The sequence below is a fragment of the Nuphar pumila genome, chromosome 2 (genome assembly GCF_984573655.1).
Source record: "Nuphar pumila chromosome 2, dmNupPumi1.hap1.1, whole genome shotgun sequence".
Classification (NCBI taxonomy): Eukaryota; Viridiplantae; Streptophyta; class Magnoliopsida; order Nymphaeales; family Nymphaeaceae; genus Nuphar; species Nuphar pumila.
Genome location: NC_143250.1, coordinates 41,444,540 through 41,469,820, shown reverse-complemented (window position 1 = coordinate 41,469,820; position 25,281 = coordinate 41,444,540). Strand labels below are relative to the sequence as shown.

Below are 25,281 nucleotides of genomic sequence, written 5' to 3'. Positions count from 1 at the left end.
TTTGTTTTAATTGCTTATTTCAATTCTATATTGACTCTCTTGTGCACCTACCAGTTTTTCGTGAAACTGACCCATAAATGGGCAGGTGGTGTACAGGTGATACAGCTTGCGATGACACGATGGCGTGATGAGATCAAGATGAATCTCTTTCCCTGACGTCTCGCTCCTGAGGACATGTTGGTAAATTTGGTATAAAGTGTATTTCAAAATTTCGCTTCTTATTAAACCTTGAGTTACTAAAACTGTTTTAGTAAACTTCTTCTTGGTTTCAACAAACAAATTCTCCATCATTGAAATTGCATTTTAAAACCATTCGATTTCAATAGTTGTGCGGAATTCGGTAAAAGAAAGTTTACGCTGTAATGCGCTCAAGGTCCATCGACTTGCTGTTTAAAAAATATCATTTTCCGCTGAAGTACTATTTAGACTCTGATAATTGTATGATTTCAAAGCTTTCTAAATTATTCTAAAAGTTACAAGTCCTGGATTTTTGGGGCGTTACAAGAATACCCAAGATAATCTGGAAAAATCATCTACAATGACTAAATAATAACGACACTTAGAACGACTAGGAATTCTACTTGGACCCCAAACATCAACATGAAGAAGATCAAACAGATTGTGACTTGAAGGACTCTGACTAGACGGAAATGAACTCCTATGATGCTTCCCAAGCTGACATGCTTCACACAGCAAAGTAGTGGACGACGAGATATGAGGAATAACTCTATGCAATTTAAGCAACAGGAGATGACCAAGACGATGATGCCAAAGCAACGGACTAGAGGAGGACTCAACTGTCAAATGAACAGATCCAACTGATTGATGTAGATAATAGACTCCACCTTCCTCATATCCTCCACCAATCGTCTTCCCCGTCAGCAAGCCCTGAAAAGTGCAACAGGCAGGATCAAATATTACTCTACAATTCAATTCTTTTGTAACATGACTAACAGATAACAAATTTTGAGGGAATGAAGGGGCATGGAGAACATTTGATAACTGAAGATTAGTGAAGATGGAGATATTTCCCTAGCCAACAATGGGAGAGGAACTTCCATCGGCAAGAACAACCTTTTTATGATTAGCAACACAATCCAAATTTGAAAAATCACAGGTATTTCCACACAAATGTCGAGATGCCCCGGAATCAATAATCCACCTACTACCTTGGCAAGATAATTCATCACCTGCAGAGCATGCAACATCAGCCACGGGGGAACTAGACGGAAGATGTGCCAACAAATCATCATACTCAGCACGAGTGAGTGTAATCGAATCACTAGGAGGAACAGTGGGTGACTCGGGTTTGGCAACTTGAGTTGTAGGAACAACTTTAGCTGAAGATGCGGGAGGTCGTCCATTCTTGTCAAAGCATCTATCTTCTAAATGCCCAAATCTCCAGCAGTAGGTACACTGGAGCTTGCCTCCTCCTCCCGTGCCTCGACCACGTCCACGACCTCGAGAATTAGGAATAAAACCTCGGCATCGGCCATAGAAAACAGAGCAGAGGTTTGTGATTTCGATTGAGATGAAGGAAGGGACATGGCAAGCCTGCTCAGTCGATTATATGCCTCAGCAAGAGTGGGAACATCTGAGCCTGTCAACATCTGAACTTTGGCAACTGAGAATTCAGCTGACAAGCCAGTCAGGAACCGTGCGACCATGGTATGCTCCTGGTGTAGTTTCTGTTTGTCACAGCATAATGGTCTATGTGCATTTAGTCTCTCAAAAGTTGCTTTCACATAAGCATAGTATTGAGCTAGAGTTTGCTCTCCTTGCTGCAATTTATAGATCTCCTGCTCTACTTGATACGACTTACATTAGTTTCTTGAGAATAAGTATCTTGCAAATTATCCCACATTTGTTTTGGAGAGGTGTAATAAATAAGTCCGTCGGCTATGTGAGGTTGCACACTATTCATAATCCAAGACATGACAATATCATTGTCCTCTTCCCATGTAGCATACTTTTCAGTTTTGTCTTTAGGCTCATTTTCCAACAAAATATGTTTTCTATGATGCTCTGAAACAGACATCATGAATGTACGAGACCATCTACCATAGTTAGTCTCATCCAACTTTACAGATGATCCATATGAAAATGGGTTTGCAAAGGCTTTATAATTAGCCACTGTTTCGGTCTTCATGTCGGACTTCTGCATTTCATCCATGGAAATACAACCACACGCAACTACCAACTGCTGAAAACTCGGATCTGACGTGCACACCAACTACCAACTATGAAACCGACTCTACCAGATGTTAATCACACTGATAAAATCTGATATACAGAGGATAACAACTGTAATACGTTGTTCAGATCCGAAACTTGAATATCTAACTTGAGTTGGACTTTACCTGAACCATCCACCTTTTAAAAAAAATCTGCTACAAGATGCATACCACGACCACGCGCAAAAACAAAAAATTGACAACATGCATACCACGACTGCATCATGATAGAAGTTGCAGGCCTCTTCGACGTCCACACAACCATCATCGACCACCATTGACACGATCTGAGGTCAGATCCAAATCAGTCTGGTCACCATAAAGAGAACGTGATCCAGACTGCAGTTTGGGTCTGACTTCAAATTTGAAGAGAGAAAAAAAATGGAGTCCCCCTGCTCTTACACGCACAGCGATCGCTGTAGACACTGTAGTCACTATACACGGCGCCACCCGATCTGCGTTCCTGCTGGAGTGGCTTCAGATCGCTGTACATGCTGGCTTCAGATCGTTGTACATGTTGTTCACGTTGGACCCTATCTACATGTGGGTCGATCAAATCAGATGCCCAGAGCTACGTCTGGCTCTGATACCATGTTGAAGTCGGGTAGGGTTTTGAGAAAACCAGAAGAGAGAGAGAGAGAGGAAGAATCATTAATCTCTCATTAGGTCTAATCTCACTTAAATAGAGAGATTAGACAGAAAATAAACCATGTACAATAATACCCTTTGCTACAATAAGTGTTAAGATTAGTCGTCTGAAGTCCTTTTTATTCTTAAGTAGTGTTTTGGTATTTTATATATAATGAGGGACCCATGTGTAATTTTATTCTTAGACTAATATCCTCTATTTAAACTAGAGGAGATTAGCCCTAAAATGAATTATCGACTCTCTCTCTCTCTCTCTCTCTCTCTCTCTCTCTCTCTCTCTCTCTCTCTCTCTCTCTCTCTCTCTCGGTTCCTGTGTGCTCCATTCAGATTTGCACATGGTATTATAGCAATAGGTTCTGGGGAGCGTGAGCACTTCTTCGGTCTGCACAAAAGCTCGAGTGAAAAAGAAAAAAAAAGGTGTGCATGAATATTTTTTTTACGAGTGTGCAGATCTGATAACATATCTGATGTCTGACATTTGTCATGACACAGATTTGTAATCAGATCTAAAGGCCTCATTTTTTTTTCTCATCTGGATCAAGTAGCAGCAGATATGGGTGACGTGAAAAGGCCGTGATTTCTTTTTCATCGAATCTGAGTGGGTTGAATAAAATTTATTTTGTTCATTTGTGGACCTGGATTTTCACTATTCTGGATGTCAAAAGTAGTTTGTTTCTAATGATTTGGTGCTGCCGTGAAACCTGTATCATGAGGAGTATGTTGTCTGAGATGTGCTCAGAACAAAATCATCGATTAAAAGTTTTTTTTTTGTGACATAGGTGTCGTGGAGAATTAATTTTTTTAAGTTCCCTTTGGATTTATAAAGGGTCGTCCAGATCTGATGTTAGATCAGGTGTCGTGGTTCATCACCGTCTCTGGTGCTGATTCTGGTGGTGTCGTGGTTTCTGCAGTGTGTTTGAGCATATTTTGTGGTCGTGTAGTATCCAGATTTGGACTCTAAATAGGTTGGAGAGGAAATCTGATCGATTGATTTTTTCTATGAACCTGTGATAAAAAAAAATTTGTCGTGTATTGCAGCAGAGTAATCAGCAATATCTCCTGAGTTAGCAATTCTTTTATTATAGGTGAAACTCAGAAATTCGATTCTAAGAATGAGGCTATTGGAGAATATAAAGCATTTGCAAATCCCTTCTCTTACGGCTCTTCCGTGAAATTAAATGAAGTAAATTATGCCAGGTGGTCAAGAACTTTTATGATGTCGGTTTCTAGACATCGTAGAAAACATATTTTGTTAGAAACTGAACCAAATGATAAAGTGGGAAAATATATTACTTGGGATGAAGATAATGACATAGTTATGTCATGGATCATGAATAGTGTTGAACCTCACATTGCAGATTGTCTAATTTATTATAATACAGCTAAACAGATGTGGGACAACCTTCGAGATACATATTCTCAAGAGATTAATGTAAGTCGTATCTTATAAGTCGAACAACAGATATATAATTTGCAGCAGGGAGATCAGACATTGACCCAGTACTATGCATTCGTTAAAGTAGCTTTTGAAAGACTTAATGCTCATAGACCTCTTTGTTGTTCAAAGCAAAAGGATCATCAAGAACAGACTATGGTTGCTCGGTTCCTCACAGGCTTATCTTCAGAATTCTTTGTTGCTAAAGTCCAAATGTTGATTGGATCTGATGTGCCTACTCTTGCTGATGCATACAATCGCTTGAATAGACTAGTCATTTCTCTTCCACAATCTCATCCTATATCCCAGACATTTGCTCTAGCTGTTCCATTTGGTTATGAACGTGGAAATACTCTGAATATTAGAGGACGAGGTCATGGAAGAGGCATGGGAGGTAGAGGTAAACTTCAATGTACTTTTTGCGGAAAATCCGGACATTTAGAAGATCGTTGTTGGGATAAACATGGACAGCCTACTCTTCCGGCATCGAAGCCCAATGTTCTAAAAGCTAATGTCACAAAACTAGAAGCAGTAAATGTGAATGAGACTTCTTCTCCTAGTGATTGTATTACCCTGAGTCGTGCAGAATATGATGAACTGATAGCTCATCGCCCTTCAAGTTCCTCTTCTCTTGTAGCTGGTGTGGCCTACTCAACAGGGGATCATCTTCATCTCAATGATAGTAAGTGGATTATTGATTCTAGTGCATCCAGACATCTATGTGGCATCTCTCATTTTTTTTCAGATATAAAGGATACTACTGCACATCGGGGAGTCTCATTAGCAGATGGGAGTTCCTCTCCGGTTGTTGGTCAGGGGAATGTTTCTATATCTTCTTCCTTGCAATTGAAAAATGTCCTTCATGCTCCTTCATTTCCTCAAAGTTTACTCTCCGTGAGTTGTCTTATAAAAGAGCTAAATTGTAGAGTGATATTTGATTCTGTGGGTTGTCATTTTCAGGATTTGCTGACGGGGAAGAAGATTGGTGGAGGCTATGAAGAAAATGGAGTCTACTACCTACATCATCCAGTGGGAAACATTCATGCTGCAGTCAATTATTCCTCGAGTCATGTTCAGTGGCATCATCGTCTTGGTCATCCTTCATTGTCAAAGCTCTGTCGTGTCATTCCTCAAATTTCGTCTACTACATCATTTCAATGTGAAGCATGTCAGTTGGGAAAGCATCATCGGAGTTCGTTTCCTTCTAGTCAGAGACAGTCCAGTCATAAGGTCTTTGAACTTCTTCATGCTGATGTATGGGGTCCTAGTAAAATTCCTACCAGGACTCAGTGTCGATATTATCTTGTTATTGTTGATGATTTTTCTAAGTTGTCTTGGGTATTCTTAATAAAAGAAAGGTCTGAAGTTCCTAGTATTATCAAATCTCTAGTTATTGAAATAAAAACTCAATTTGAATCTGCTGTCAAGATTATTCGCACTAATAATGCTCTTGAGTTTAAAATCAAAGCCTTGGTGCAATTTTATCAAAACCATGGCATTCAGCCTCAAACCTCTTGTGCCTATACTTCTCAGCAAAATGGGGTAATTGAACGAAAACATAGGCACCTCCTTGATGTTGCTCGTACCCTTATGATTCAATTCAATGTTCCTGCATCATATTGGGGTGATGCAGTTATCACAGCCTGTTATATGATCAATCGCATGCCATCATCATCCGTGGAAGATAAAATTCCTTTACACATCTTGTATCCTAATGCTCCGCTTTTTTCTCTCTCACCCAAGGTTTTTTAATGTGTTTGCTTTGTGCATAGACTTGGTCCTGACCGTGATAAATTAGCAGCTCAAGCAACTAAATGTATGTTTATCGGGTATCCCAAAAATCAAAAGGGGTATCGATGTTATGAACTGAATTCCCGTCGGGAGTATGTCAGTGCAGATGTATCTTTCTTGGAGTCCATTCCATATTATTCTAGTACTGGTGCTCAGATGCAAGTGGATCAAGATGACTTTTCCTTTTTCCTGTCCCTCCTTTTCCTTTGAAATCTGTACCAGAATTACCGAGCCCAACTCCACTTTCCTCACGGTTTCATAATCCTCCATTGGTATATGTGCGTAGAGCTCCACCTCCTCCCGTGCCTTCACCTTCTTTTTCTCCCGAGGTAAGTACTCCTGATAACTATGACCTTCATGTTGATGATAACAGGCCAATCGCCTTACGAAAAGGAACAAGACAATGTACCTTATATCCTATGTCTCAGTTTGTGTCCGATGTCAGAATTGGAAACCAGATGAAAGCTTTTATTTCAGCCTTATATGCTGAAACTATTCCTCTAAGCTATCAACAGACAGTGCTCGACAACAGGTGGAAGCAGGCAATGCAAGATGAAATGGATGCCCTATTGTCTCAACAGACATGGGACATGGTCGATCCTCCATTGGATGCAGACATTGTTGGATGTAAATGGGTATATACCATCAAGTACAACTCAAATGGTTCAATTGAGAGATACAAGGCTAGATTAGTAACAAAAGGTTATACTCAGACATATGGGGTTGATTTCTTTGAAACATTTTCTCCCGTTGCACGGATGGGTACCATCCGTCTTGTTCTCTCTGTTGTTCACCATGGATGGAGCCTGTGTCAATTAGATGTGAAAAATGTTTTCCTATATGGGGATTTGTCTGAGATAGTTTACATGCAACAACCTTCTGGGTTCGAGGTTGAGGGAGAGTGTCAAAAGGTGTGCAGATTAAGAAAGGCGATATATGGTCTTAAGCAAAGTCCTCGTGCATGGTTTCAAAAGTTGTTTAAAGTAATGTCAAAATTTGGCTTTAACAGGTCAACATCGGACCACACATTATTTATTAAGAAAACTAGCTCGGGTCTAGTTGTTATGGTGGTATATGTGGATGGCATCATTCTTACAGGAGATGATATGAAAGATATTGCAGCTACAAAGGCTCATCTTCAAAAACATTTTGTTACAAAAGATCTTGGTCCACTTAGATACTTTCTGGGCATAGAAGTTGTCAGGAACAGTGAAGGTATGGTTTTGTCTCAACAGAAGTACGTTCTTGATTTATTAAAAGGGACAGAAATGTTGGGAGCTAAACCAACAAATATTCCCATGGATCACAAAGTTCAGTTATCGGAAGAGGGGTCAAAACCTGTTGATAGCAGAAGCTATCGCTCACTGGTAGGAAAACTACTATATGTGACAGTGACTAGACCTGATATTGCTTTAGCAGTAAGGTTAGCCAATTCATGGACAAACCGACTGAGGTACACTGGAATGTTGCAATAATGATACTCAAGTATTTAAAATCCTCTCTCGGAAAAGGACTATTTTTCAAGAAAGGGGGGACCCTGGAGATAGTTGCTTACTCTGATGCTGATTATGCTGGATCTATAGAGGATAGAAAATCTACCACAGGATTTTGTGTGTTTGTGGGAGGTAACTTAATTTCATGGAGAAGTAAGAAGCAAACAGTGGTTGCTAGGTCAAGTGTCGAATCAGAATATAGGGTTATGGCCCAAACAGCAGCTGAATTGATGTGGGTTCGAACTGTACTAAATGATCTTCAAGTGAAGGTTTCATCGCCTATGGTAATGATGTGTGACAACAAGGCGGCTACATATATAGCGAATAATCATGTATTTCATGAGAGAACAAAACACATTGAAGTTGATTGTCATTACATAAGAGATATGGTTCAAGCTGGTCATATCTCTACCAAGCATCTAAACTCAGAGGACCAAGTTGCAGATATCTTTACAAAGCTTCTGGCTAGGCCGAGTTTCTCAAAATGTTGCAGCAAGCTGAGCATGATTGATATCTATGCTCCAGCTTGAGGGGGAGTGTTAAGATTAGTCGTCTCAAGTCTTTTTTATTCTTAAGTAGTGTTTTGGTATTTTATATATAATGAGGGACCCATGTGTAAATTTATTCTTAGACTAATCTCCTCTATTTAAACTAGAGGAGATTAGCCCTAAAATGAATTATCGACTCTCTCTCTCTCTCTCTCTCTCTCTCTCTCTCTCTCTCTCTCTCTCTCTCTCTCTCTCTCTCTCTCTTCCTGTGTGCTCCATTCAGATTTGCACAATAAGAAAATACGATAGACCCTACCTACTAAATAATTACTAAACTACCCTTAATGCTACGGTGACTGCTTCTCAACAACTTTGATATAAGGGTACACATTCACCTAATTAGGAACTTATCTTAACATTTCTGGATGCAGAAAGAATAACTATAAATTTATCAAACAAAACATCCTTCAACAAGTATCACAAATCAACCACCAGGAAAAATGATACATAGGAATGCATTTGATATTGTAACACTTTCTCTTTTCTGTCTCCTCTATCTTCATCTCCTCCAAGTAGGAAACAGATCTATAACAGAAGTCATAATTGTTTGTTCTCTTCTTATCCTCGCTTCAGCCATTGTTTGATTTTCTCTCATCTTTAAACATGTTTCTTTGTCTAATCTTCTTTCTCCTTTCTATTCTTACTGTATATCCTTCTTCTCTTCACAAACCCCATTCCATTGTCAATCCCATCCTTGTCATAACCCTTTTTTACTTTTTTCTGTTATCACAACCCATCCGATACGAGATCTCTTATTATCTAAAGATCCCAGACTTTGATACTCAACTCTCCAAGATGCTAGCTCCCAAATGAGCATCCCACCATTTCCATAACGCCTTACCTGTTAAAATATGTTGATCCTTAAATGTACATATATATATTTATACATATATATATATAAAGATACGTATACATATATATATATATGTATACATATCTCTGTTTATATATATATAAATATATATATTTTATCTTCCTAAAATACCCTCAAGGGTATTCTTGTAAATTAGCATTTTACGCATATTCCAATTGGAATATGCATTGTAATTTTTGTTTTGTTTTTATTCTTTGTTTTTTATATTTTTGGATTTCGTACCACATTGGGGGCCTCCCAAAAGTGACGTTGGGAGCCCCCAACGATCACAAATGTGACCGTTGGGGGCTCTCCAACGTCCCCTTTAGGAGCCCCCAAGGTGGTCCCTTTTCATACTTATAAATAGGGGATTTCCCCTTTGTATTTTGTATTCTTGAGGGAGCTTATGCTCCATTTGTAATGGGGTTTTTACCCCTTGTCCATTGTTTCTTCAATGATATGCAACTTATGACTTTATGTCATATTTTTCCCTTTTTATGGGTTTTATGGGTTAGCACATTATGTGCTTGTGTTGTTTCCCTTTAATGGGTATATTTGCACTTCACGTGCATATGTATGGGTTCATTATTGAACCCAATGTATTCCAACTCACTTTCTAACATGGTATCAGAGCAAGGTCACGATGGGGTTGTCCTTGGGTGCAACGGAAAGCGTGTCGCTCAAGAAATGGTGAAGTATTCATTGCTCTTCCTTTTTGTTTTGAAGTTATTCGATATGTATCCCTTTTCTTAAAGTATTATGCATTTGAAAATATGTTTCTTGCATATAGTTTGTTCGTTTAATGGTTATGATAGTTGAATTATGTCTTTTCACATTTCGTATGCTCGTATATTTTAAAAATATCTCCCTCAAATTTGGTGAACTCGTTTGTTGTTCAAATATATAATTTGCGTCTATCTAACTACTCATCGCATATAATAGCAATTTATGTTTTTTAAAATTACCTTCAATTATGTGAGATTTATAATTCTTACATAAGTATCTCATGATTGACCTATAAGTTAATTTTTAAAATTATATATATGATTTCTTGCTAAAGTAATGATCTTTGCTTAAAATTTCTTAATTCTCATATGAACCCTAATTTGATTTGAGTTCCTCTTTTTTATTATGAATTTTAGTGCATTTTTTGAAAAATTTGATATAATCCTTATATGAAAATCTCTCACATCTAAAATCTTTGTTGAATCCTAAAGTAGTTCTTGTTAATGATAACTTATAAGAACTCCTAAAAGTTTTTCAATGTTTCTTTTTTGAAAAATTGTTTATGATAAACCATTAGGAAAGATTTTTTAAAAAGGAATTTCTCACACTACATAGAGTGCATAGTTCATCTATTGCATCCTTTTGGTATAAATGATTTCATTTTTCATCTTTATAAACTTGTTGGTTTGTATTTTTCATAAGGTTTCGAAACCTCTTAATAATATCTTTTAAAAATGCCTATATTGGCCATAATATGGTTTTCTTTGTCCTCAATTGCAATTGTTAAAGTTTGAGAATTTCAAGCATTGCTCTTTTTATAAAGTGCATACTTGCTCACTTTTGTTTATTTTTGTATTTTGTGCACATTTGTTTCTCAAATATTTGCGCTTGTATGCATTCCCTCTTTTTTATGAAATACATGCCTTAGTGCATGTTTGTTTACACCTTGGTGTGTATTTGTTCAAGTATTGTATGAGTGCCTTCGTGCACATCTTTTATAAAGCCTTTTGTGCTTATATGTGTATTGTCTCTTCGTAGACATTTTTGCATTATGGAGCCTTTATGCACATTTCTTTTTGTGAAAAATATAATGAATTTAGATATTGAGTCCTTTTTAAATCATTGTAAGTGCTTTTAGCACTTTGTATGTTTCCGCATATCTCATCACAATCAAAGGATTTTTTAAAATTGTTGTATGGGACTTAATCCCTAAATCTATAAATTTTTAAGTGTTTTAAATATTCTTTCCTTGAGTATTGTGTTAAAGCCTTCTTTGTGAACCATTACGGTTCTTATGATTTCTTTGATTAAAAGCTTGATTGTCTTGATGAATTCTTTATGTTGTTGTGTTTATTGCTTAATAAGTTTTTGGTATAAATGACTTGTTTGAAGATTAAACATAATTTGTGTTTATGCAAAATTGTTGTTATAACGCACATTATTGATTATTGGACCTTTTTTTAATCGGTCCTCTTTTCTTTGAAAAATGATTCCTAAAGTGTTTATTGCCTTTTTGTGGCATTTATATTTGTCCATCACATGTTATTTACTGCATCATTGTTTTGGCCTTATTATTGTTTTATTAGAGATGTTTGTTGAGATGAGTTATGGGCACCTCGTGTTATATCATTTTATTTTGTCCACCTTCCATATTATAGATGGTTGTTGAGGTGAGTTATGGGCACCTTGGGACTCTAAAATGATTTGTTGTATGATCTCTAATTATGAGTGTGTCACTCATTTTTTCTCTTATGGCCATTGATATTATGGATGCTTTTATGTAAATGTGATGGACATATGGTGTTTTAAAACCTTAAATGTTTTAAGGTATATTAAAATCAAGGTTTTGGGGTTTTTTGCCCAACCTTTTATTGTTTATGAATCATATGAGTGCATTTGCACATTTATGTTTTGTGCTCTTATGCACAAGTATTCTTGGTGTGTGTATGTTCACATATTTGTTCTCAAGAATTTTATTTTATCGATTATAGTATCTTGTTGAAGATATTTTTTACATGCATGTTATTGTTATGAGAATTCATTTTAAAAGGAGTATTGTTTTATTCGAGGTTTATTTTCATTACAAGTTTATTGCCTCAAAAGTCTTTTCCTTTTATGCCCATTATCTAAGTGTCATCATATGTAGACAAGAATTTTATTACACCTTCGTGTGTTTTTAGCCCTTTGTTGGCTTTTGCTCTCTTGGTCTAGTAGCTGAACACACTTGTCTTGAGTGTTTTTATATGTAGACAAGGCACGTTGATTCACACCATGCTGTGTGATTTTGAGCCTATGTTGGCGTTTGTGTCCTTGTTCTAGTCGCTTAAGATGTATGCCCATGGTTGGCTTATTTCACTCATTTCAAGTGCTATCATATGTAGACAAGAGATGTATTATGTTTTAGCCCATGGTTGGCTTATTACTCTTGTTCTATTAGCTGAACATACTTGATTTTAAGTGTATTTTTTACGTAGACAAGAGATACTTTTTAGTCCATGTTGGCATGTATTCTTTTGTTCTTGTCGTAGATGCACTTATTTCAAGTATTATTATATGTAGACAAGAGGTTCTTTTACACACCTTTGTGTGTGTCTTTGGCCTTTAATGGCTTTATGTTCTTGATCTAGTAGCTTATACACTTGATTTATGGGTTTTGAAGGACTAATGAGGAAGATGTTTGTAATGGATAAACTATTGTTGAAATTTGCAAAATTTCATTCATGACTTGTGTTTTTCAAGCAAATCATATTTTTGATATGCATATTAAGTGCTTATGGTTTTTTGCCACCCTTATATGCAAAATGTGTATTAAGTATGTCTTTCATAAATGATTTTAAAACCTTGTGAACTCTTGGGTTTATTTTGCCTAAAGTATGCTTGGAGACTTTGTTTCTCTTGTTTGGCACTTCATTACATGTTTGAAGCATGTTTATTAATGAGTTCTTTGAGTATTAATTCATTTCATGATAAGTATATGCATATGCTCTTTATGGCCTTTTTGGGCCCTCATTCAATAATGTTTATGTATATCATGCCTCTTCGTAGGCTTATTGTGGTGTCCCTTAGTGGACCATTTTGTTATTCCCCATTATGGGGTTATATTTGTCCAACGTTGGACCTTATGAATGCATTATGCATTCTTGCAATTTATTTCTGCATAATTTGCTTCCGCTCATTTTGTTTTAAACATGATATATGATTTTGAAACTCTGGTGTCATTTTTGCATAATTTGCATTTCTTCTAACCTGTGCTAGTTAGAAATGTTCCATTTGAATAAAAGTACAAAGATTTGTTTTACTTGTTTCTTTGTTGTTATTTCACAGGATCTTGGAGATAGGACAAAGAGAAGTACCCTGGATAGTTCGGGAAATTTGAAGACAATAGGAGGAAGGCCTTTTCAAGTTTCATTGCATCCTTGCCGGAGCCTCTTGGAGTCTTGCCCTTTGTTCAATCTTTTCGTTTCCCCGCAAAGATTGAGGGGGGGTGTTAAAATATGTTGATCCTTAAATGTACATATATATTTATACATATATATATATAAAGATACGTATACATATATATATATATATATGTATACATATCTCTATTTATATATATATAAATATATATATTTTATCTTCCTAAAATACCCTCAAGGGTATTCTTGTAAATTAGCATTTTACGCATATTCCAATTGGAATATGCATTGTAATTTTTGTTTTGTTTTTATTCTTTGTTTTTTATATTTTTGGATTTCGTACCACATTGGGGGCCTCCCAAAAGTGACGTTGGGAGCCCCCAACGATCACAAATGTGACCGTTGGGGGCTCTCCAACGTCCCCTTTAGGAGCCCCCAAGGTGGTCCATTTTCATACTTATAAATAGGGGATTTCCCCTTTGTATTTTGTATTCTTGAGGGAGCTTATGCTCCATTTGTAATGGGGTTTTTACCCCTTGTCCATTGTTTCTTCAATGATATGCAACTTATGACTTTATGTCATATTTTTCCCTTTTTATGGGTTTTATGGGTTAGCACATTATGTGCTTGTGTTGTTTCCCTTTAATGGGTATATTTGCACTTCACGTGCATATGTATGGGTTCATTATTGAACCCAATGTATTCCAACTCACTTTCTAACATTACCATGCCACACACAACATAAAACAAGTATTCTCCTATATTTGGGTTAAATTCTCCTTTTGGGCAAAAAGTTTTAGAAACTTCAGCAGAAAAGACGCTGCTGCTAAGCATCAAGTAGAACAAATTTTGGGTCTACAGGCTCTTCAATCTCCAGTCCATGCCTTAGCAGCAATGACGCAGGAACCTCAACTTGGCAACCATGCCAATTCAAGGCCTGTTCTAATCAATGTAGACCGCCATAAATTCTGCTAAGAGGAACCCGATTTGGTACTGTTTCCAGTATTAATACCCAAAGCAAGAATACGAAACCCCCACAGATGGTATGTGAGAAACATTCTTTTTTCCCTTTTCACTTGGCTTAGTTTTCAAGTTTTCATAGATACGTAACAGCAAAGCTTATTAATCCAAACAGGAGAGGGCGAAATGACAATGTTTTGTAGCCCTTTTAAGATTTTCCTTTATATCTCTATCAAGCTATAATCATCCAAGAAAACACTCGATTGACCGAGCATAACAATATCATCTGCACAGTTATACATCGAGTAGTACATAAATGTTATCCTGACATATAAAAGCTAAGCACTCATACCACTTCCAGATTTTGGGTTGTCTTAAGAGCCACATAAGCAAAAGAATAAAAAAAAAAATCAGATTCGAACAAGGGAAGAAACAAGCCCCGTGTAATGTTGCAAGAGAATAACATATATTCATCAAACAAAAGTGCATTTTATTCATGACCATCATCACAGAATAACATGAAAAGGGAAGAGAAATCGAGAAATAAATGTTGCAAGAGAATAACACATTCATTAAACAAAATTGCATTTTATTCATGACCATCATCACAGAATAACATGAAAAGGGAAGAGAAATCGAGAAAGGTGGGTTCTTCCTCACCATAGTGACGACTCCCCTTTTACCACGTGAAGGGAAGGAGGATGGATTTAGGGATGGTGGTCGGATTCTGCAGCCCGAGAACTCGCTCATAAAGCTCCCATTTAGGTGAGAAGCAACGAAACTGGTGGAGAAAGATGATAATTTGGAAGAAGAGAAGGATAGGGGCTTAGTGCTCATCCTTGGTCTGCATGTTCCTGGGTGGTGGGAGAAGAGACGGGGCTCAGCAGACAAGCAGGAGGAGACGGAGACCTCCATGGAGAGAGAGAGAGAGAGAGATTTCTTAGTTCACTGTGAATTAGCAGGGATATCTGATGGAGCGCTGGAGAGGCCCTCTCTTTTTCAAATGACTAATTTGTCCCTAGCATGCAAGCTCTGGTTGTTGTGGCTGGACTAGCCTAACTAGCCGAGCCCGAGCCACAGCTCAGGGTAGGGCTCGGAAACGAACGAGCACTCATGGCTTAACTTATGTTAGGCTTGTAAAGGGTTTATTCAAACTCGTGAAATAGGTTCGGCAAGCCAAAGATGAATAATGGATATTCGGTTTGTACAAGCTCGTTAGCTAGTAATAAATATATGTTACATATATTTTATAATAGGTGTCCGGTTTGTACAACCTCGTTAACTAGTAATAAATGTATTTTACACATATTTTTGTATTATAAGCTCTAACTTTGAAGTTTACGATAGATGGTCGCCTTATGGTGCAATACAATTGGGATTCAGCTTAGCTAATAGATGTCAGCTTTGTAAACAAGAAGAGGAAACTATTGATCATTTCTTCATCAAATGCCCTGTTTCTGTAGCAATATGAACAAAGCTTGTAACTCTTTTTGGTAGATGGAAAATTCATAGAAATGATTTAAATACATCACTGGTTTGGTGGAGCAAAAACAAATTTAAAGAGGGCAAGTTGTGCGATGCATGGATGTTAGCATTTCAGTTGGTTGCTCTATAAGTCTGGGTATTAAGAACAACTCCATTTTCAATGGTTGAAGCGGCTCATACCAGCAAATAATGTTCGATGCTCTCACTGAAGTCAGGTGGAATGTGTTGAAGATATGTAGAGGGTTATTACATGAGGTCCATAACGATGGATTGGATTCATGCAGATAGATGGAAGGTACCAATAGGTGATTGGTTCAAAATCAATGTATATAGTCTGTTTTCATAACTGGACTCTTGGTTTCATAGAGGTATTGATGGCAGTTATATTGTTATAGGCCGGTTCACCAAACAAAAACAGGAGCGTAATCGAGAATGAAAAGCTTCGGTTGACATCCTAAAGTTCATCCCCTCTTCTCATAAAGTAGTCTTGGAGTCCTCTCAAAGCAATGTAGTTGCTGCTGTTAATCTAATGGTTAAAAAGCAGAGGACATTTATCCCAAAATGAAGTGAACCTAATGAACCAGGTAGGAAAATCTTGTAACTGTATTTCGCATGGTCTTAATAAGATGGGTCTTTAAAGAAAATAGAATTTCGAAGGATGAGCCCCATAATGGTTTCCAAACCCCAATGATATGTATATCACTCCTCTTAATGTAATTTGCTCGGATTATGGCTAACTCCAATAAATAAATAAATAAATAAATATATATATATATATGGGAAAATGAAAACCCAGCCACTAAAAAGCATGCCAAACCAACCCAATGAAAAAATTTAATATTTTTTTCAAAATGTTGACTGTTCAGGTGTGTTCAGCATGATTGATTGACTCGAAATGGACACTTGGGTCATGAATGTTGGATAAAAAAATGGCATTGAGAGCCTTAACAAATTTATTAAAATTGTAAGCTGTTGATTTTTGAAACTTACAAAAACCTATTCATGCACTGGAATCAAATTCTCCAAGAACTGATTCCTATAAAAACAAGCATATAGATCACATCTGTATGGTCAGAATTTTGATAAAAAAAACATCAAAAATCTTATAAAACCTGTGGTGGGTAGGTTATGCATGTTTTATAGTGGGTAGGTTCTCTCTCTCTTTCTCTCTCTCTCTCTCTCTCATATATATATATATATATATATATATATATATATATATATATATATATATATATATGTGTGTGTGTGTGTGTATGAGAGTAATGAGTTCCTAAGGCTCCTTTTCGTCGGGTCTCGTTAGGCCCATTCAAAATAGTAGTTATTGTGGATGTGATCTATAAGTTTTGTTTAGTGGGAACCGACTTTTGGATCGCCAGAATCTGACCTTTATAAAGTTTTTTTCAATAATCCAAAATCAATGCCTATAAAGGTATCCGTTTTTCTCCGCTGACAAAAATATATTTTTTTCGTCGAAAAAACATGATCTAAGAGTCGATTCCCACTAAATCAAGCATGTTGAACACATCTAATGGTTCGGATCTATCATAAATCACTTAAAACCTATGGGGCAGAATGAGAAATATATTAGGCCTCATTTCTCATATATATATATATATATATATATATATATATATATATTAGGCCTCATTTCTCGTTTTTGTTACAACAATAAAGTCGTACACGATACTTCAAGAACAAGGTTTTGATGATGAACAAGTAAATCAACTGCATTTCAGTTAAAGCAATGAAGAAAGATGACAAGAATTCGATGAAGAATCTTTAAAGACTAGTGTGCAAATGTAAAATTCATTAAATGTCCTAAATTCTTGTAAGAGTCTTACTTAGAGTGCATATTTCGATTGCATTTTACCTAAAAAGTCTTTAAAAAAACTTTTCTAAAAGAACCCTTCATGAAAATCATTTTAGAAAACTCTCCACTTAATTTTTCATGTTTATTAGTCGACCAACAGACTCACCAGTCGATCAACCTTTTCGCGCTAATTTTTTTAAGCAAAAACATCATTTTTATAAAATTAGTCGACCAAAGGTTTTATCAGTCGATCGGACAGAATGTCTGTTTTCTGAAAACTTTAGCAGCAGTCGACTGAAGGTTTTATCAGTCGACCGGACAGAACATGTGTTTTCAAAAAAATTTAGCAGCAGTCGACTGAAAGATTTTTCAGTCTGCTGATGATATTATCAGTCAACTAACTTTTTCTTTAGTCGACTAAGTTTCAAACTTCAGATTTTCAAACGGCTTTGTTAAACACATTAGTCGACCGACAATAACTGTCAGTCTGCTAATATTTGATTTCAGTCGACTAACTACTATTCTAGTCGATTAATTTTGTCATTTTTCTTGAAACTTTTAAAATGCGTGTCTTTTCATTTTTCAAACATTTTGATCGTTCAAAATGAATTGTTTTTTACACCCTTTCATACTCTTAACGTATGAAATTTTTTAACTATAAATATGAGTGTATTCCACACTCAAAAACATCAAATTGAATCGAATCCAATCGAATTACATTGAATTATCCTTTGCTTTTCACTCATATTCATTCAAGTATTTGTTTTCTCACTTACTTGATATTTTCACTCCAGCTTTTCACTCAAATTCTTTTGAGAGACATTGAATTTGTGAGTTGAGTATTTCAACAACCTCAAAAGCCAATTGCATTTCATTTGCATTCATAAGAAGGGCTCGTAGGTTGATTGTAAGTTGATTATTTTATTTTTCTGTAAAAGGAAAGGACTCCTTGGTTTAAAGGAGTTGTTTGCTTTCAGTAGATTTGTTACTGAAAGTGGGACCGGATTTGGTCTCTATGTTCTTGCGGTTACACAAGGTTGATAGTGAAAATCTCAAGCGAGTTTTGCTTGGGGACTAGATGTAGGTCTGGAAGACCGAACCAAGATAAATTCTTGTGTTCTTTGTGTGATTGTTTTACGAATTTCAACATTCTTCAAAATTCTAAAGATGATATTTAAAAGCACTATTCACCCCCCCCCCCCTCTAGTGCTCGTTGCCTCGATCCTATAGCACTTTCAGTTTCACTTCATTCTGCCCCATAGGTTTTAAGTGTTTGATGATAGATTTGAATTGTTATATATATACGAAACGGGTATCATTGAATCCCCCTTTTGTCGATCAAAATCGGGCGTTCGCTCGTTGAGTGTGCATCTTTTTTTATGTGTTTTGTAGCTCTAGCGGCGATCGCGACCGCCGTAAATTTCCCATTATAAAAGAAACATTCTCTGCAGCTGATCTTGTGCGATCAACAGTAAAATTGTGTCTGACTTAGTGTGTGATGATGCACCTCTCTCTCTCTCTCTCTCTCTCTCTCTCTCTCTATATATATATATATATATATATATATATATATATATATATATATATGTGTGTGTGTGTGTGTGTGTGTGTGTGTGTGTGAACGTTTGGGCTTGAATTTGATAAGTTTAGAGTTCAAATCCTATTATAAGCTAGCTGGAGCTCAACTCATTTAACTCAAACACGTTATGCAGAGAGAGGGGATGTGAACAGACATATGAGGAAGTGAGTGTGCGATTGTGTGAGATGGTGAGAGGAAGAGAATGGGAGAGAATATGTGAGACGGTGACCAGCGAGAGCCCAAATTGTAGAAACATCTATAAAACAAGGACCCTTGAGGTTCCGAAGATGGGTCTAAGGGGCAGCTAACGGTGCATCTTATAGCTGCTGCACAGGATGGTCATAAACTGAAAATTGATCCTACAGAAGTTATGCTCAAGTGACCAAGGAGGGTGTTGTGTCTGCACGCGATATATATGTCAATGACACAGCCCGATACGAAGACGCACAATATATGGTGGCATCGAGCAATTGGGAGAAGCGAGGCACTCTAGCTCTTCAAACATGAAACCAAGGAAGATATCGAAAAATCAGTTGAGGGCCTCCATTGGCGACAAACAAGAGACATAAACTTGTCTTTCTTGCAACCCGCAAGGAATACCTATCGAAGTTTGACAAAAAGACCTGGCTACATGTGTTGGTTAGGTGTGTGCAGACAGATGGCCTCTCAAAGCAGGATGTATTGCCTCTCTTCAAGAGCGAAGCAAGTTATATGCCCCCCCCCCGAACACGCAGGTGCGTGTTCTCGGGTCTGAATGAGTGTCACGTATATAAGCATGTGGGACTCGTTTCCCTGTATGTGTCGGCATCACTTAGCATCGGAGTTTAGTTTGTTTGCAAAGATTTAAGTACCCTTTCCCGCCATTAGCACCATGAAATGATGTTTTAAGTAAAGGACAAAAATGTTCTCCCACCAGAAGAGAGAAAGGGTTAAAATCATCATCGTTTTCGCCCTAAGAAGTAAACAATTCTGCTTTAACATGAGCTATTTGAAATTCCACTAGAGGGGGGGTGAATAGTGAAATATGATTATGATCAATAAAATAAAATAATTAAGCAATAAGGCACAACACATAAAACACAGAAGTTATACTGGTTCGGTCAATATCCAGACCTACATCCAGTCCCCAAGCAAACCACTTGAGATGCCACTATAACATCCGAGTTACCGGATAAATAGTACAACACCCTCTTCCCAAGAGGTCTTCTTCTCTCAACAGAGAAGGGGCACACCCTCTTCCCAAGAGGTCTTCTTCTCTCAACAGAGAAGGGCAACACCCTCTTCCCAAGAGGTCTTCTTCTCTCAACAGAGAAGGGCAACACCCTCTTTCACAGAGGTCTACTTCTTTAAACAAAGAAGGAATACAGTGAATAAACAGAGTTACAATACTTCCTATAGAACCTTCAGAATGATATGAATGCACGAATGAAGGATTCTAAGAATGTTCTGTTTGTCACTCAGAGGATACTCTTTGTCAAAGAGCTGGACTTGACTTTTTCTCTTTTCTTTCTTTTTCTTTTTCTCTTTCTTTTTCAAGGCTCTCTTTTCAAATCACGAATAGAATATTTTTCTCTTTGTAAGCTCACACGTCTATTTCATTCCTCTTGTTTGAATAGTTTATGTGTGTGTGTTTATATAGCTTATAAAAAGTAGTCGTTACATTTTGGAATTGTAACTTTTTGAAATATGAAATGTTATGTCTTTTCAAAAATATCTTTTAGAGAAGATCGAGAATGCCTTTTTCCAGAAGAGTAAAATAGAGGGTACACTAGTCGTTGTAGTGTTTTAGGTAATACATATTTTATGTAAGAAAGTCTATTTCTTACAATAGTACATTTGAACGTTGGGTTGTAGTTTTGTCTTTATTCTAATTAATGATTTGAGGTACATTAGTACTTCTTTACTTTAAATGAGTGTAAGTACTATGAGTGCTTTGAGATATTTATTTGTACATAGTCATGTCAAGTGTATTCTTTATGTAGTGTATTTTAAAGTCTCCAGAGAGAATGAGGACCAAAAAGAAGGTCGACATTCTTTGGGAAGGATATTTAGAAGGGATTTGTTACAGAAGGCATTTAATGCTTTGTAGAGAGAATGATGACTTCAAGTAAGTCGACATTCTATGGTTATGAGAAAAAGGTAACTAGAAAAATTTTAATTTATTTTTCTTATGTAGCCGATTTTATGTTTTTGTCTTTTTCCTACATTCCTTTTTCATGTTGTCTTGTCAGGTACAATGACAAAATGTCTTTTTCATAAAAGGTTGTAAGAAGGTACAATTATTATATGACAAAATATCTTTTTCATAAAAGGTTGTAAGAAGGTACAATTATTATATGACAAAATATCTTTTTCATAAAAGGTTGTAAGAAGGTACAATTATTATATGACAAAATATCTTTTTCATAAAAGGTTGTAAGAAGGTACACTTATTGGTTTTCAAAAAAGAAGCTTTTTGAAACTATCGTATACTTTTATGATATAGTATGTATGAATGAGTATGTAATATGCAAAATGCAAGTTCCTGAAGGTTCTGTTACATATGACTTTAAAGAAGAAAAAAATCTTCATCTTGAGGTAGCCGATTTCTTCATTTGAGCTTTAGGAAAGCATGGCTCATCAAGCTTTTTCTTCAAGGAGTATGATTGCACCATAGTTGTACTTGAACAGGAAGTCTCCATCCTTATTGGGTGAGATATCCTTGCATCAAATACTCGTTAGATTTAAGGCAAAACATATTCAGCCATAATATAACATTATTTCAAGAGAACATATTATCATATCATACAAAATCAAATAAGACAGTGTATCATATTATGTGACATCAAAACCGAATTTCTCAACATTTTCCCTCTTTTTGATGATGACAAAATATGCTCCCCCTGTCAAAAAGACATTATGCATAGAAATAATAATATGATAAAAATGTGAAATAATGTTTAAAGAGAGAATGTTTCTCCAATAATGGAGACAGGTTTTCTCCCCCTTTGTCATGGACAAAAAGGAGGGATCAGAGTAAAAAAGTTATTACAGTCCAAAAAATAATTTAAAAGTTATTACAGACTAAATATAAAAATGCGTCTATCTCGAAGGTCGAGAAGGTGAAGGCGTCCGGGTGGCACGATTCCGCTTGCGAGTCTGCTGCAACAGGGCTTGATTATGAAGGATTCGATCTTGAGTTTGCTCGATATCCATCATAGCAGAAAAGTAATTGAAGGAGGATATTGGATCTGCTTCATCAGAGCCGGGCATGTGCAGGGACCTTAGATTGAAGGTGGTAGCATCGAGGACGTGAGAGGGTCGGAGGATGACTTCGTTGTGAAGTGGTACTTGGAAGTAGTTGAAAATGGGAGTTATAAAACACCCAAAAAGAAGAGGCTCAAATTTCTGATAACGAATAAAGAGGTTGAAAATAATGGATGACCAATTTATCGGAAGAGAAGAAAGGATGGCGTAGATAAGAAGAGAGATTTTTCGAGGAACTAATCCCTGGCGGGGATGCTTGGGATAGAGGTTGTGGAAAAGAATCTGGGCAAGTAGCTGAGCTTGAGGTTGGAGATTCCTCATGTGCCACGGAAGTTGGTAGCAGTTGGTGCAGAGAAGTATTTTTCGAAGTACCGATCGGTCGATTGGTACTATGGCGTTAAGGTCGGTACCTGTGGAAGGTAGATTTAGAATTCTACCTAGGTCGGAAGCATTGAAAATCATCAGCTGTCCTCGGACTTTGCTGGTGATTGAGGTTTGTGCATGATCAGAGGAAAAGTTGGTATAAAACAGTCGAACTAGTTCAGGATAATATGCAGCTGGGGATGAAGATCCTATGAGAGGTTTGAGTTCGGGGAGATAGGTGTCTAAGTCGAAGAACATGAAGTCGTCAAAGTTGATCAATTTTCCTTCATGAATGGGGCGAGAGCAGAGTGCGGTGTAGGTGTGAAACAAATCAGGATACCTTAGATCGGCGAAGGTGATCACATTGGTAGAAGAGGAAGCTATTTTCAAGTGTCTTGAAAATAAAGCACTAGGAGAGACAGGAGCTAGAACCGAGAGAAAATTTGTATAAGGATAGAAAAGATCGAATGGAATGGTAAGAGATGAACCAATTGATTAAATAGAAGGAAGAAAATAATTGTTGATATGAAATGAGGAAATGCGTGAGTTGTAAAATAAGAGACTTGTGAATGACAAATCAAATCAATTTTGGAAGAAAGTGTATTATATTAGCATAGATATTAAGAAGGACATAGTTTCGAAATAATTTTTCTATATATGTAACAAATTTACTATAGGCAATCTTGTTGGATAGTGAGAAGAGTCATGAATTGAGTATGGAGTGTCATATTAAACGTAAGAGAAAGAATGATTCAAGAGTTTTTAAAGATTTTCGTGAAGATCATGAAGAATAGAGAGTGAATAATGGCCTAATACGAACAAACAACTTTTTCAAGAATTTACTTTATGTGAAAGCATTCCAAAATCGTGAAGAGGGAGTTTGGAATAGGACAAACATGAGAGTATGAGGAAATGCAATAATTTCTTATTTAAGAAGTGTATATTTTGATATACGTGAAAGGAGTGTGAATAGATATAAAGGAGGGTGATACGGATATGTAAAAGAAATGAGAGTGGTCATAAAGGACACCAATCACTTGAAGTTGGATAGAAATTGTATGACATAAAGTGGAGTGAAGGACAAGGTTTTAATGAATCTCGATTGGAGAGAGATATAAAATATATGAGAGAGTCATGGTTACGGATGAAAAGGAACTTCGTATAATGTAGAGAGAGATAAAATGGTGATACAAAACGTACTAATGAGTGGAGTACAAGTTTTTGAAAAGAGAATTTTACAGAACTTTTTCGTAAAAGATGTAAACCATGAAGAGATGATAATAGATTGTTCTTAGGCTATGATATAATAGATGATATAGTAAAAATTTATGTGAAATATAATAACTTAAAAGGTGGTACGAGAGGATAATCATTTGAATTTTTTATGAAAGGCATTAATGTCTTAGTGAAGTGTCTCGATAGGAGGAAAGGAAGACATGATAAAAATAGAGTGTACATACTATATGATATAACAAATGATATAGTAAAATTTATACGTAAAAACATAGCAACTAGATCTTTAGAAGAAGGTAAAAAGAACCAAAAAAAACATCATTCGATTTTGACTAAAATTTGAAAAGTAAGATTTCTCATAAAATAATATGTTATCATGTTGAAGGTGAATCAACTTATCGTAAGAGAAGTTTTCACAAAAGGACAACAAATAATAAAGGAGATATGAGATGAGTGATGTGAACAATGTCATGATAGCTTTTAATATAATTAGTTCTTATGGATATGAGTGAAAGGAGATAGGACAAGGAGTCATTATGGATGTGTACTTGAAAGATGACAAGTTGAAAGACATAAAGAATGTGTCTTATAAGAGTTTAGAGTATACGTGAATATGGAAACCTAGTTTGACTAACAAAAATCGATAAGAAGAAAAAGACTTTTAAAATAAGATTTTAACAAAACTTATAAGAAGTATTATATTAAGTGTGATTAATTTATAAGTCACTTAGTTTACATATTCCTAGTTCTCTTCTAATTCGTGTGAAGTCTTCAAGTTTTAATGGTTTAGTGAATATGTCTGCTAACTGTTGATTAGTGGGTATGAATTCTAGTTTAATTATGTTGTTTAAGACTTGTTCTCTTAAGAAGTGGTGTCTTATTTGAATGTGCTTAGTTCGTGAGTGTAAAATAGGATTCTTAGATAGGTTTATAGCGCTTGTATTATCACAAAAAATAGTTGTATTTTCAAAATTTAAACCAAAATCTTTTAATGTTTGTTTCATCCAGATAACTTGAGTACAAGCTAGGCTAGCAACAATGTATTCGGCTTCAGTAGTTGATAATGATACACAATTCTGTTTCTTACTGAACCATGATACCAGTGAGTGCCCTAGCATGTGACATGTTCCACTTATGCTTTTTCTGTCAGATTTACTTCCAGCAAAGTCAGCATCACTGTATGAGATTAGATCAAATGTAGAGGATTTTGAATAGAATAATCCAAAATCAACTGTGTCTTTTAAATATCTCATTATTCTTTTTACAGCTTTAAGATGTGATTCTTTTGGGTTTGACTGGAATCTAGCACACAAGCAAACACTAAACATTATATCTGGACGGCTAGCAGTTAAATAAAGAAGTGATCCTATCATACCTCGGTATACCTTTGTATCAACAGTCTTACCATCTTCATCTTTGTCCAACACAGTAGTAGTGCTCATAGGAGTGGATTTTGAAGCAGTTGAGTTCATGTTG

General features: G+C 36.3%; 1 protein-coding gene across 5 annotated transcripts in view; it reads right to left on the bottom strand.

Moving 5' to 3' along the window:
• Window positions 1-25,281, bottom strand: part of LOC149845331 (ATP-dependent Clp protease proteolytic subunit-related protein 4, chloroplastic-like) — a 112,698-nt gene that overhangs the window by 64,781 nt on the left and 22,636 nt on the right. Inside the window, exon 1 of one of the 5 annotated variants that reach the window (XM_089995705.1) lies at window positions 14,747-15,053. The exons of 3 other annotated variants lie outside the window; for them this stretch is intronic. In XM_089995705.1, the coding sequence (XP_089851831.1) occupies window positions 14,747-15,001 (255 nt within the window). In that variant the 5' untranslated portion in view covers window positions 15,002-15,053. Of the gene's footprint in view, window positions 1-14,746; window positions 15,054-25,281 lie in introns of those variants that run through there. One more of the 5 variants, XM_089995701.1, reaches the window with a different exon arrangement.